Below are 14830 nucleotides of genomic sequence, written 5' to 3'. Positions count from 1 at the left end.
AAATTTATTTCATCCACAACTGTATAAGAGGTTCATGGCAAATACAGTGGAGTGCCATTAAGCCGCGGACGAGTAAACCACGAAATCGCTTAAGCCGCTGTAGCAAGTCTTGTGAGCGATGTGATCAAGGATTATTGCGGCTCACCGCTAATTTAAGAACGTGTAAAAACGATGCTTACAAATTTAATTCTGGCTTTATAACTTCAAGGGGATATTTAAAAAGGACTTGCTTTATTTTGGGAAATAAATAAAATATATTACAACAGAAATTGACCGTTAATCTACCTTATCCACTCTCTATGTCAGCTTTATGGAGGTCACCATTGTTACCGAATCACACCTCTCCGTACATTAAAGTTAATTCGCGGTAAATTCGTGAAAAAGTGATCAATAATTAAAGTATTATTTTTAATTCGATAATCCGGTATTTTTGTGGAATTGTATAAATATTGGCCACAAACCCAATAGAAATCACTCCATTGATGATGATGTACCAGTAGCTTCCTCAATTTTCCACAAAGGTTTAAGCCGAGGTTAAGCAGATTGACCCCCCCCCCCCCCAAATACCACGGCTTTACGGCGCTCCACTGTATTTTGTATGTGATATTGTTTTCTGTACTATTGGAAATTTAGAAAAATAAGATATTTAAATTTTAAAAGGTCTAAAATTTGTATAATATAAAATCTTACTATTTAAGCAAGCAAAAATTATTAGTCTTACCTTCTAAGAGTTTTTTTGCAGTGCTTGCAGGTAAAATGAGGTGCCCAGGGTTTGTCTTGATCTCTAATAGACATGCCAAAATATGCTTTGTAGGTTTCACACATTTTTAGCAGATGCTGTAACAGAGTACTTTTTTGCTCTTGTCTTGATAAATTGGCTACCTACATAGCAGAATGCATCTGGAGAATGCTTGCAGCTTCTTGATGCTGTCTTTGATAAAAGCATATAGGTCTATGTGTTCACTTAGGCAGCTAGAACTGAAGTGGTGAGTGGTGAGCCCCTGTATATATATTACTATGGAAAGTTCTAGAAAATTCTGAATGGTTCTTGAAAATTCTTGTAAGTTCTACAAGTTGCTAGAAAGTTCTTAAATTCCTGTAATTTCAAGAACATTCTCTATCCAGCTACTCAGCACTGAATCTACCTGGAACTTTCTGGAAAAATGGGTAAATTTGAAAGTCACTATCCAGGTCACAAAATCAGAGTTTGAAAAGAAAAATAGGTCTTTTCCATTTACTATAGACATAAGCAATTGGGAAATAACACTTTCTGCCCATGAACAAGAAAAAGTAAAAATTTTGTTACATAGTGTTATAATAGGAAAGTGAATTATTGGAAGTAAAACATTAGTAATTTTGAAATAAATAGCCAAAAATTGTAGAATCAATGAATCGTACAATTCATGTCATATATCAATTGTTTGTATACATTTCTAAAAGTGTGAAAAATTTAATCAGTATTAAAAGCATCACAACAAAAGAGAACATTCACCTTGTAATGTTGTTCCATGTTAATTTTATATTTTATTCATTTCTTACTTATTTAGGAATACACATTGATCAATATTCTTATCTGTAATTATTTTCTTAAGAATAACAACTATATGTAAAATAATCCAAGTTGCAGACAGTAACTTAAATGTCAGGAATTTTGGAACCTACAGTGATATGATTTTTTGTGATGCAACATAATTATGTAGTAGAAAAATATTTTTAAAAGAACAAATGTTTGTCAATATCAATAAAATGTTTAGATCATTACACCCACCAGAGCTTGAAGCCTGTTCTTGTGTCCTGTCCAAATGGCATACTGGCTTGCTTGTCCCTGATACAAGTGTACTTGTAAAATAATAGAAAACCACAACCAAAAGGTTTTACCAGCTTGTGTTGTTAACTTCTAATCTGGAAGCATACAGTTTTTTACATTTTTTCTGAACAAAAAGAAATCTATTTGTAAAAGATACAGATAGAAAAATATTTGCTTGTGAGAGACAGAGGGGTATTTTACTGAAAATAATTCAACTTTGACATCTTGGAAACTTTAGCCCAAACTTGGAGAGTAAAAGGATAGGACGGTTATCCCAGAAACAGAAGAAGAAATTAGCCAATACACATCAAGTTTTGGTCAATAAGGCTCCCGATACTACTCCCATTCTAAGCTCAGTACCAGTATCACCTAAAGAAAGGGCTTGGTAGGTTAAAAACCCAAATTGTTTATTTCAAATGTTAAAGTATTGCATAAGCCAAAATTAGTTATGTATGTAACAAGCTCAAATCAATTTTAAAGTAACTAATTATCTAGTTTCTGGTCAGTAATTTTGTTATTCTTTGTTTTAATAAAATTTGTAAAGACTAACTGCTAGTGAATAGGCTAAATAATTTGAACCAAAATCAGTACGTAAACTAGGGAAGTAAAACACTTACATAAACTTCTAGTGTTATAAATGAGTGAGCTATAATAAGATGGGAAAAAATTTAAGGTATATCTAAAAGATATATTAATGATTAATTTATATGTAAGTAAAAAATCAGCTTGATCTGTGTTATAAAAAGAAAACTGAAATAGATGAATTTGTCACAATTTTCACAGCAGTGTTCTTGGAATATTCTATGAAAAATAAAATGTTTCTTGCATAACTTTGTTACATCATATATTTCAAAGATGAAAACTATAGTACTGCTAAACTGTAGCTTGTGATATTTTGAGGGTAATGTAGGTGAGGTAAATTGTTGTGTGTGGGAAAGTTCAAAAGAAGCAGAGATTGCTGTCCTGCAGTCAAAGGCTAAGACAATAACCTTAATGAAAACTGGGTAAAAATTATCAGGTCTAAAATTATTTTGGGTGATTTTCAAGTAAACTGATCATTTTACATGGTACATCATGTTAATGTGACAGATGTATTGGCATAACATCTGAATGTCAGAGTTTCCTATTAATTCTGGACCTTTTATACTCGGCAGTGTGGAAAATTTTTTTTAAGAAAGTAAGGGCAGTCAGACAGATATATCTACTTATGTGAAATACCAAAAATCAGTTTTGTAAGTTGAAAATCAGATGTATTAATTCTGACATTGTTCTTCTGTTATTATAATTGATATCAGCAATAGGAAAACCTCAACCAAAAATTTTACAAACTTGTATTATTTACTTAAAATCTGGAAACATACATCAGTTTCAAGGTTTAAAGGTTTAGTTGTAAGTGCAAACATTACATTGTATACTTTAAATATTCATATCTTTTTGCTTCATTGAAAGTTGTGGATGTAACATCTCAAAGATGAAAAATATAGTAGTTCCAAAAGGAAAACGCGTATCCTGGGAAATAGATTAAAGAAAGTTAATATACAGAAAGTATATTACATGGTGTATTATTCTGAATTGGCCATGTGTTTACCACTGAATTATATTTACAGTGATATGAGGTTTAGGTATGTGCTCAGTAGAGTATATCTATATGGAATGAAATACTATAATTTAAAGAACCGAACAACAAATAAATGTAAATTAAAGGAAGCTGGTTTAATTGGATAAAACAGTGCTACTCTAAACCAACACCATGGAGTATCAAGATATCTTTACTAAGCTGTTAAGGTCATGTGACCTTTCTGTTTCATTATTTGTCTGTTTGTGTAAACTGCTTGATGACATAAGCTTGTCAAGACTTAGAACATTTGTAATAATTTTTTTTTCCACTACCCATTCAATCTATAGCTTATGTCCAATATTTCTATTCTTGCTATACCTTCAATCCAGTTTTCTATCAACATACGAACTATCTAAGATTTATGGAAATGAATATTACTATTAAGCTTTGATATTTTACTTTTTAATTAATAAAATGGCCACTGCATATAGAAACATAAGATTTAGTATTAATCATCTATAGTTTTTGTATTTAATAAATGTTTTGTGACAACATCAATATGTAGGTACTTCCCATCACCCTTATATCAAATAATAAAGCTGGTGTTTCATTAATGCTACTTATCTGTGATCTGTTTTGACACAAATGAAAACTAACACTGGGGAATTTCATTGTGGCCTAATTTTTAGAATATACCACACAGTACTAGTTCTGTGAAACCTTGTTGGTTGGGAAGGGAGGTATAGACATGCATGCCATTTTTCCGCTGAAACGAGGATTTCCGCGGTTTTCAAACGGCCAACGATCACCCACGAGATTCATGTAAATTTGAGGAGAAAATATGAGCGATTTGGGGGCCGGGTAGGTGGTTTTTGAGGAGAAATCATATTTTTTCAATGTTTATTGCAGAAAAAAAAAATCTGACCGCCGTCTTGGAGGCAGTCTCGTTTCGTCTCGTGGTCTGGTATCGTGTGCATACCAGACGATAAAATATTCTCTACGCTCCAAAGAAACAACAGCAATTGAAATGTTTAAAAGGAAAGATGTTCATTTTGATCCTGTAGACAAGAGAATGTGTATAACATTAGATCAGCAGCTTCAAAGTATACCTCAAAGCTGAGGGAGAATCAGAAGAAAAGGGCAGAAAGGCTTGAGGCTTAAGGTTCTGTGAAATCTGGCCCAGCCACCTTGGCTAAAGAAAAAGTCCAGAAAGCTGCAAAGGCACAGAGAGCTGCCCATTCAGAGAAGGAGAGAAAAAAAGCTCGGAAGAGAGCACTGGAAACCCTTGTCTCGAAAAAGAGGAAATTAGCCAATATTGATAAAAGGAAATTAAGTGATTTGAAATTTGACTGTAATTTATGCAGCAGAGCAGAAGTTGATATCAGTGACTGAAAAACATTTTATTATTATCTGCAGCATACAGTGCCAGTGGTTTATTTTAAAGCATATCATTAATTTTATTTTGAAGCAATGTCAAAGCTTTCCTTGATTTGCTGTTTCAGTTTGTATTGTGAAAGAATGAAAAAATACTGATATTGAGGTACCAGTAATTTACTGACAAGATTGTATAGATGAACAAGTTTTACTGTAGGTAGTCATGTAGAGTTATTTTAAGTAATTTGAAATTTTAATGGAATACATGCAGCAGAGCAGTAGTTGTTGATGTCAGTGACTGTACAAAATTTAATTTCTGAGGGATATCAGTAGTTTAATATTGAACCATATCAGTAGTTGAATTTTTAAGCAATGTCATAGCTTTCCTTCATATGCTGTTTTAGTTTGTATTGTCAATTTGTGAAAGAATGGAAAATTCACTGGCATAAAGGTACCAGTAGTATAATGACAAGATTGCATAGATGAACAATTTGAACTGTAGGTAGTCATGATTAGTCAAAAGAGTAATTTTATGTGATTTGAAAATTGTATGGAATATATGCAGCAGAGAAGTAGTTATTGGCAATGACTGTAAAACATTTAATTGGCAGCATACCAGTAGTTGATGATGATGATGTTATTGATGACAAAAAGGATAATAATGAAATGATTCGTATTTGAAATATTTACTGAGTTATTTTGGCTTTATTAACTCATATTACTAATATATTTTGATTTAGAAAAAAATTAAACTGAATAAATAGCAAATAAACAATCTTAAATTTCATTTATTTACTTTTTATTTGTTAATTTTAGATATTTTGATATATCTTCTAAAAAATGAATGCAAATTAAAAGAATAAATCAATCTGCTAAAAACTGTAAATGAAAGTTCTGTAGGCTCATACAGAACAACATTATGTGTAGCTTTCAAAAGGCTATATACCTTTTCCTCCTTTTTACATAAATGTCATTGGCATGCCTGTATAGAAAAGTAAAACATGTTTTTATAGCCTTTATGTAATGTGTGATTAATATTTATTCCAAATTATTCATGTGCTTACCACTGAATTGTATTCACGATAATGAGTGGTTTGTTAAAGATGTCACTATTCACACATTTGAATCATGATAATTCATTATTAGTTATAATGCAGCAGTAAAAACATTAAAAACTGTTTACCTCAATGTCAATTTTTCTCATGCATTTTTATTCTAATCTTGTCCATGAAAATTCTTCATAGGGGAATACTGTCAACAACCAGATTTCAACAAACAGCATCTTCTGAAGGATTGTGGAGTTCATTGTCACACTTTCCTAGTCTTATGTAGGTACTTTTATGGCATTTAGAGAATATTTTACAAAATGAACCAACCTTCTGTTTTGTATCTTTGTATTCTCAAGATGGCTGGTATAGGTAATAAAATTTTAATTAGAATAAAATACAGAACAACATTTTAACCTTCTAAGGTCATCTTCAAGTTAACAAAGGAAACTTGTATCTTTCTCTAAACAGTAAATATGCAAAACTTTGCTTTTCAACTTGGTTTATCACACTTGGGTGTCCAAATTTAAACTATCCACTTACTTTGAAATAAAAGAAAATTGCTTGAATTTTTTGGTTCACCTTCTTTCAGGCTTATAAAACTTGTGTTGTTGAATCCTTTGTGGATGAATATAAGAATGTTATTTCATTTTGTCAGAACAAAGTTTGTTTGTCTCAAAGTTCATTTCAAGCCTAATACCTGAAATGGTATTTAAAAATTTTTCATTTTTTTTTCTCCTTCTGACTTTTAAAAATATAGTGTAGCTGTTTGTTCAAGTTTTGTAATTGTATTTATTACACCCTAAAAGAAAAGAAACCAGTAAGTGTTTGGAAAGATGAGTCTAAGGAATGTGTGTTGAGCCAAGTTGTTATAGATTTTTTCTTTTGTCATGAAATAAAAACTATAAGTTGCTGTGTTATCTTACTTCCAATTGAAATACATTTTTTACAGTTTTATGACAACAAACTGAAATTCAAAATACAGGGCATAACAACTGATAAGGTGTGTAGTTACACCACACTTCTGTGAATTGCATACTGTTGCCATATGCATGTATTTGAGTACTAAATGATGCTCAAATATCATTATGCTCATTTCTCTAACCATTCATGTGTTCTGTTATGTGTAGTTGACTTTTTTCTAGTTTGGTGTGTTGTGTCATACAATAAATTTGTAACATGCATCTCCATTTTTGTTACTGCATGTATTGATCAATATGCAACCCATTTCATCAATGCTGTATTGTTATGTTTCATATCCTTTAGATAATATACAATTACGGTTTATTCTTGTGTGTACCATTAATCAACATGTAACATGATGTACCAGTTTTCATTGTGCTTCATTAACCAACGTATAACAGGATGTGCCATTTTTCATTGTGTTTCATTTATGAACATGTAATACAGTTTGTCAGTTTTCGTTGTGTTCCTGTAACCAGTATGTAACACAATGTGCTACATTTCATTGTGCTCCCGTAATCAACTCATGATGTGCCATATTTCATTGTGCTCCAGTAACCAACATGTAACATTTTCCCATATTTCATTTTGCTCCCGTAACTAACGTGTAACATGTTTTGCCATATTTCATTGTGCTCCAGTAACCGTGTAACATGTTTTGCCATATTTCATTGTGCTCTAGTAACCAGTATGTAGCACACTTTCCTCTTGTTGTATAAGTGATCTATGAAGCTGTATGTAATTTTATAATGAAAATGTAAAACATTTTTTTTAAATCCTTTTGAATTTTATTAACCAACCTATAAAGCACCTCCTCAGTTGTGTATGTATCCATGTTTAGTTACATATGTGAAACTGTAACACACTTTCATTTTTCTGTTTGTTTTGGTGTATTTCTATAAGACTTAATTAAACTGTAAGCATTCCCATAAATGTGTTGTGTCCTTCAGTAATCTTTTACTATATATTTATTTGTACATAATTCTTCATTCTTTCTATGTGAACATTTTAGCTTGTACATTACGTACACTAGAATAAATACGCATGCACCTCATATGGTTCAACACTTTTTTTTTTTTTTTAACAAGTTAATGTGTAATACTGTTATGTTATGTACTTTAGCCTTTGATTGATAACAGGAGCAGTTGAGATGTGCATATATATTCTTTTAAATGATGAATGGGCAATACATTTTTGAAATCTTATATGCACTATTTTGTTAGGAAAAACATTTACTGCTCATAAAATTTTAATGAAAGTTTTACAGATATTGTAATTTTCAGTTTTTCCTTGTTCCATTAGTATATTTTAAATATTTTTCTGTAAGACTTCTTGCATCTTTATCACCTTTTTAATTAAACCTTGTGTTTCTTCTATGGCATATTTTTCATCATTCATGATGTTTTTTTGTCTAGAGAATCAAAACATGAAAACCAATCAGGAATAAAAGTTACTCCAAAACCTGAAATTTATAAAACTTCCAAGTCCAGCAAGGACCAAGATACAGAATCAGGAGAAGTTATCAATCCTTGGCAGAGAGGAGGAATTGCCTCAAATGTACCTAACTTGCAGGAGATACAGCAAGCTGAAAAAGCTCAACAGCAAAGCAGTGTAAAATCTTGTAGCAAACCACTGAACTTAATCCATGTAAGCTTACATCAGTTCACCAACCTGTTAACTCACATTACATCAGTTTCTTATAATAAAATAAAGGTTTATGTATTTTGTTATCTGTTAGGATCATTAAATTCTTTCTTCTTTTACCACTGTTTATATCACATCCTAGTCTGTAATAGTTTAATCATTTTAAAGCTTGTCAATACTTAAACTATGAGAAGAAATAACCTTGCACAATGTGAATTTTAAGATGTCTTCATAATTTACATGAGATTTCAAAACAAAGAACACCTAAATCTCTGTACATATTTAATACTCAAGTAACTAAAGTCAGTTTGTTATTGACTGAGTTGTATAAGAAGCTGTTAGTGATGTTTTGTAAATTTCTTGATCAACAAAAGAACTATAACATAGGTATATATTATTAAGCATGAACATTTTAATCCCTTCATGGTTAAACATTAAAGAGATCAATGGTTACTAAATACATTTAATTGAACTTGTTTAAATATGACAGCTCGTTGATACTGAAAAGTTGAATTATCAGGCCCAGATCTTATTTTCACATAAGAAGCCCATTATAATCTTTTAAGTTAGTTACAATCCTTCATTTAAACTTCCCATTAAACTACCAAATCAACTGCTAGATATAAATGTAACTGTTTATTAATATAGCTGGAAGACCAAGCCATTGAGGAACTGTTGAATTTTTATCATGCCAAAGATAATCCAGAAGAAAGAATTACTGTACAGAGAGTGTTACCTGAACAGGTGGCTGTCCCAATATGGAAGAAAAACAAATAACATTTAGCTGAAACTTTTCAGTATTTCTACTACTTGTGTTATTTTGTTTATGAAATAAAGCTTAATGCAGCACAGTTTTATTTTTCAAGAAACAGTCTTCTTATCTACAAAAGTCAGAACTTTGAGTAAGAATGCTTGATGACTGGAATGTAAAAATAAATTTACAAAACTTCAGAAGGCCATACATGTGCCAGTGCTTCTCTGAAAAAAAATTATGTATATATGTGTAGAATCTTTGGAAACATTGGCTTAACAGATGTTAAAGTGAGAAACTTGGAAATATGAATAAATGTGACAGTGTTGTTCTAATTTTTATTTAACAATATAACCAGCTATTGCTGAGCTGGTCAGTAATTACTAATATATTACTTACAGACTGTATCTGCGGTATATGGCTATTATTGTGCTACTAGTAATCTGGCAAATTGATTTTGTCAGCTACTGAATGAAATTTTGGGATTCCTGAGATTACATGTAATTTGTAGTTATGAAAGTTTGAGAAACTTGCCAGTTTATAAAACATGGTGACTTTTTTAGCACCTTGCAAGATGGTGAAGATAAGAGAGCAATGTATTTTTCAGTTAGTACAAATTATAAAGTTACAATGTATAAGAAATTTGTAATATGATCCTATTACATTTTATTTTCTCTTCTAAGGTTTTCTGTTTTGTTAGGCCTAACATTCTTTTGGCTGGACTCTGTAGTTTAATGTAAAACTTTTGTTGAAATAAAAGATCCAATTCTGTACAGCATGCAGATGAATTTGTAAATCACAATCATTCACTTTAACACTGTTTTACAGTGTAAACATCTATGGATACACTCAGGGCTGAATTAAGGGCAATTGATGCCTTAAACACAGCCCAACAATGGTGCCCCCCTCAGCCCCTCTATTGCTTAACTGACAAGACATTAAGACTTAATAAGCACCAAAAGTGAAATAAAAGTTTGAAAATTTATAACCCTTCTTCAGTTTTCTTCCAGGTCAGACCCCACAACTATGTTAAATAAAAACTTTAACAGATTGAGCATGGATCAAAATCAAGCAAAAATTGAGGCCTTTTATTTAGAAATGATGAGGGAAATCACTTCTTTGATTAATGATAATTATAAAGAACTATTTTTACTGTATATTTGTTTTCACTTTGTTAACAAAAATGAAAAATTTACTCAAAATCCTTTTATTCAAAAAATTCTCACTTTGATGTTAACAATTTCTCATTTTGAACTTAAAACCTTGTAAGCAAATTATTTACTTATACCTTAATATGTATTTACATTTTAGATAGTTTTCTTCTATATTTTTTATTACAGTTTGATCAAGTTCTCAAAATTCATTTGGCATAACAAAACTACTTCTATACTCAGCAGAGACAAGGCATCCAGCCCATCTTATTGCATAGTTGTTCTGTGGGATTTTTAATATTCTTGAGTTGAGAAAATTATCACTCAGCTGTGCAATTTGTGACCATTAATGTTAAAAATATATGCAAAGCAATGTCTACATTTGGAACCGTACACTCAGTTTTGTCTTCTGAAATTATTTTATAAAGTTCATCATGACTGAATCTGGTTTTTACAGTTTTTGTTGCACTGAACTTAGGGTGTACGTATGAGTGAAACTGCTGAAGCTTGGGAGAGAGTGTCCAAGTTTTCTGGGTAAGCATCAGTTAGCTATTGGGAACACTGAGAGTACCTTTCAGTTTCAGCAAATGAAGTAACATCATTTAGCTCATCACTTAGAAAAGAAAATCTGTTTACTATTTCTTTGTATACCTCTCCTCATCTGTGTTTCTAGTTTCTCAACCATTATGTAGAAGTGGGTGCTACGAAATTTATCTCTGGCATTCAGATCTACATTTTGTGCATTTCCATCATTGAGGACCTTGTTTCTGACATGTTTGTGAGTTTGAGCTGCATTGTAATCAACATCTGGTAGTTTTTCCTTTGTAACTGCTTCAAATTTTCTAAAGTAATCCCTTAAAGTGTGTAGTTGGTCAGCTAATGACCCATACAGATCTGCACGTTTTTAAGTTAACATCCTCTTTTGCAGAACTTATTTTATGAAACTTTTGTGAAATCTCATTCCACATGATAAACAAAAACAAATTGCAGCTCTTTTATCTTATTTGTAATACTGCTTCTCTTCTAGTGTTTCCCTTTTGTGACTGGTCTTCAACTCTACATGCTAAAGCTTCCAAAATCTTAAAGAAAGAGTTCAAAATTGCTGTTGTTGCCATAGCATGTGCCTCCCATCTGGTATCAGATAGGGATTTTAACACTCTTTCCAAGATAAGCTTTAAGAATTTTGTACTAGCTGTTTGAGACTGAAAAATATGTATAGAGCAAATGCATTGTAGAGAAAAATTAACTGCCATTTGACAGCAGTTAACAACACTTCGGCCTACCAGATTTAGTGAATGGGCTACACAGAGCACATATATGGTAAACTTATTTTCTTCTAAAATATTTTGCTGCATCCTCTTATAATGCCCAGACATGTCAGCAGTGTTGTTGTAAGACTGATCCTGACATTTTGAAAAATCAAGTTTGCAAACCTCACGTAAATTCTGCAATACCTGGTTTGCCATCTCCTCATTGGTATTGGCTTTTCAGTTCCAGAAAGGTTAAAAAGTGTTCAATAAGCTGCCCATCTTTTATGTATCAAAGTACAACACTTAACTGATCTATATGTGATAGATCTGGCATTGAGTCAACTGACAAGCTAAAATAACCAGAAGAATTTACTTCATCAACAATAAATGAGCATGTCCCTTCTAAGCCATTGGCTCAATCAGTTCCTTACATGTGATTTCAGACATATTTCGAAATGTACCCTGCTAAAGATGGATCAAACTGATTTATAAACTCAAGCAGCCCAAAAAAATTCCTAGTCTGCAGTGAACCAAATTTTTCATCTGTTCCTAGAAAAGCCAGGCCACATTTAGCTAACATGCAAATAACAGCCATTACATGCTCCAAGACATATTCCCAGTAACTACACTGTTTTTCCAACTCTTGTTATAAGTCTAAACCTTGTCTGTGAGTTAAGTATGTTTATGGCTCAGTGAATAGTGCTTCTTTCATGATGATCAATTACAACAGTATTTTGTCAGTCACGAAACCACTTTCTTTTTACAAAATGCAAGGACAATTTAGGGGCAAAAAGTTTACAAAGTAGTAAACTGACCTTCTTGATGGTGAATACAATAACCACTTTATCTTGTTTTGCTCACCACTGGCTTTTACCCCAAAGAAAAGTTTTTGCAAACAGTATCTCTTTGGTTTGCCATGTTGCACTACTGAAAGTCTGGCAAGTTTTTTAAGTGGCTCATTATGGTGTTTGACAGTCAGTGGGTCTACAAGTAGTTCAATAAGCCACATCATTAGCAGAAAAATAGAGCCACAACCTTGGATCTTTTGCTTTAGTTTCTTCATCTTTTGTAGACTGAAGCATTTTACCATAGTCAGTAGAATTTCATTTTCAGAAATTATTTCAACTTCAGACTGTCTTGTAGAGCAACTTGCATCAACATTAACACTAGAGATATCAGGAGAATTTACAGGCAAAGTGAGACTTGTGCCAGTTGAGCCATGTCAGACATCATAACATACGATCATCTTTTACTTGAAGTTTTATCAACATTTTGTTCTGCTTTTTACAGTAATCTTTCGAAAGTCAATGGCTTCTTACTTCAGATACACAGTTTAGTAATTTCTCGATACTTTAGTCACTCACCGAACCAAAGAAAACGTTTTTTAACAAAGAGTAAAGTCGAACGCGGTAAATAAAGACAATTACGAAATAATCGACTAAAGCTTGTGTGGCAGTGAAAGAGTTAAGGGGATGATAGCTGGGGTAAAAAACTATGTGGTTACCCCTTTCCTTTGGTGCCCTAAGTATGTGCTTGTTTTGCTTCATGGTTAATGCCGGGCTGTTAAAGAGTGCAACAAAAATTAATTTAGAAATTTTAAGTTTCTTACTGACGTCAATTGACTGCGAGTATTGTTACCTGTCTTTTTATACAATGACCATGTATTTTACTAAACATTGTTTAACAGCAAGTTCCAAGTGAGAATTTCAAAAGTGATTGTATCTTAGCAACAATAATTTAAGGACAAGTTTTTGGAAATTCAATCAAGTATATTATGAAGTCTACAAAGCCTATCATATCATACGTTACACAGAGCGAATTAATTTTGTATAATATCTTTAAGAATTTTATGTCTTAATTATTTTTGCTGTTCAAATTGTTTCTTATCACTGAAATGGTAACTGATTTCATTCGAATCTTTAACTTTCACTTTGAAAAGAATTTTCGTCAACAGAATATTCTAATTAATGGGCATTGAGAGTTAATGTCAATTTAAATGGCTCAACCTGGCCAAGGTCGTTAGGGTACAGCACTCGTAACATAAGGGTCGCGGGTTTTAACCGTTACACCAAACGTGTTCACTCTTTTACTTCTGGGGGGCGTTATAATGTGACGGTCGTTTCCAGTATTAATTGGTAAAAAGTATCCCAAGAGTTGTTGGTGGGAGTCAATGACGAGTTATCTTTCCTCTAATCTTAAACTGCTAAATTTATACAATAAAATATGTTTATGGCTCATAAAGAAATACACATATAGTGAAAGACTGAGGTTATATACATGGGCAAAACTAAGATCCACTTGAAAGCTAATCTATATGTATTTAAGTATATCACATAGATCTTTTGTTTGTTTGAAGCTAGACACAAAGCAATACAATCAGTGATGTCGAGAAACTCACTTGTTGAGAAATTTATATGCAAAAATGGCTCGTTTGGGTTGAGAAAATATTTTACATAGAAGAGCGAACAACGTTTCGACCTTCTTTGGTCATCGTCAGTTTCACGAAGAAGGAGGTAACTGACCGGAAGCTGACACCAAAACGACAAACCGTTGACTAACCTCATAAGTAACAGATCCGACCGTCAATTAAACACAGACGAAAAACAACTATTTAACAAAGGACTCAACTTCGCAATAGCACCTAGGTACATTCCAACCATAGAAATCAAAACATGTTTAGAAGACCTAGCCACGGGGAGTTGTGATACTTTCTACAGAGAAGAAAAACAAGGAAACAACCAACAGAAAGAAGACAACTTAGATAATTTTATTGACATCCAACAGCCAAACTTCCCAGGTAAAATTACAAATTTATATTTTCCAGAAACACCTAAAAACAACATCTTAAACGATTTTTTCAAAGAATTTTCTCACAAAACCATCAACATAATTTCACAAAACAGAAAACTAAAAAACAACCTTACAAAAAGAGACATTAATTCCATTAAAAACCTAAAACAAGACAAAAACATAAAAATTCTAAAAGCAGATAAAGGTAACGCTATAGTCATAATGAACACGAATGAATACATCCAAAAAATGAATACCATCCTATCAGACACGAACAAATTTAAACCAATACACACAAATCCAACAAAGACACACGAGACGCAACTCAACAAAATACTACTACAAATGAAAAAAGCCAACACAATTTCACAAACACTTTATTCCTACCTACGTAAAACCGACTCACGCACACCACAAATATACGGCATCCCCAAACCTCATAAACCAGATTGTCCATTACGACAAATAATGTCCACATATGAATCGTTTAATTACA

The 14830-nt window shown here is 32.2% G+C and overlaps 1 protein-coding gene across 1 annotated transcript in view; it reads left to right on the top strand.

Annotated features, from left to right (window-relative positions):
* Positions 1–9925, top strand: part of LOC143223496 (inhibitor of Bruton tyrosine kinase) — a 60651-nt gene extending 50726 nt beyond the window's left edge. Inside the window, 4 exon segments of the mRNA XM_076451559.1 lie at positions 2046–2192; positions 5984–6067; positions 8164–8395; positions 9041–9925. Of these exon segments, the coding sequence (XP_076307674.1) occupies positions 2046–2192; positions 5984–6067; positions 8164–8395; positions 9041–9169 (592 nt within the window). The 3' untranslated portion in view covers positions 9170–9925.
* The last annotated feature ends 4905 nt before the right edge of the window (positions 9926–14830 follow it).

The sequence above is a fragment of the Tachypleus tridentatus genome, chromosome 8, assembly GCF_004210375.1.
Source record: "Tachypleus tridentatus isolate NWPU-2018 chromosome 8, ASM421037v1, whole genome shotgun sequence".
Taxonomy (NCBI): domain Eukaryota; kingdom Metazoa; phylum Arthropoda; class Merostomata; order Xiphosura; family Limulidae; genus Tachypleus; species Tachypleus tridentatus.
Note: the sequence above shows the minus strand (reverse complement) of the source record. Positions and strands in the feature narration are given on the sequence as shown.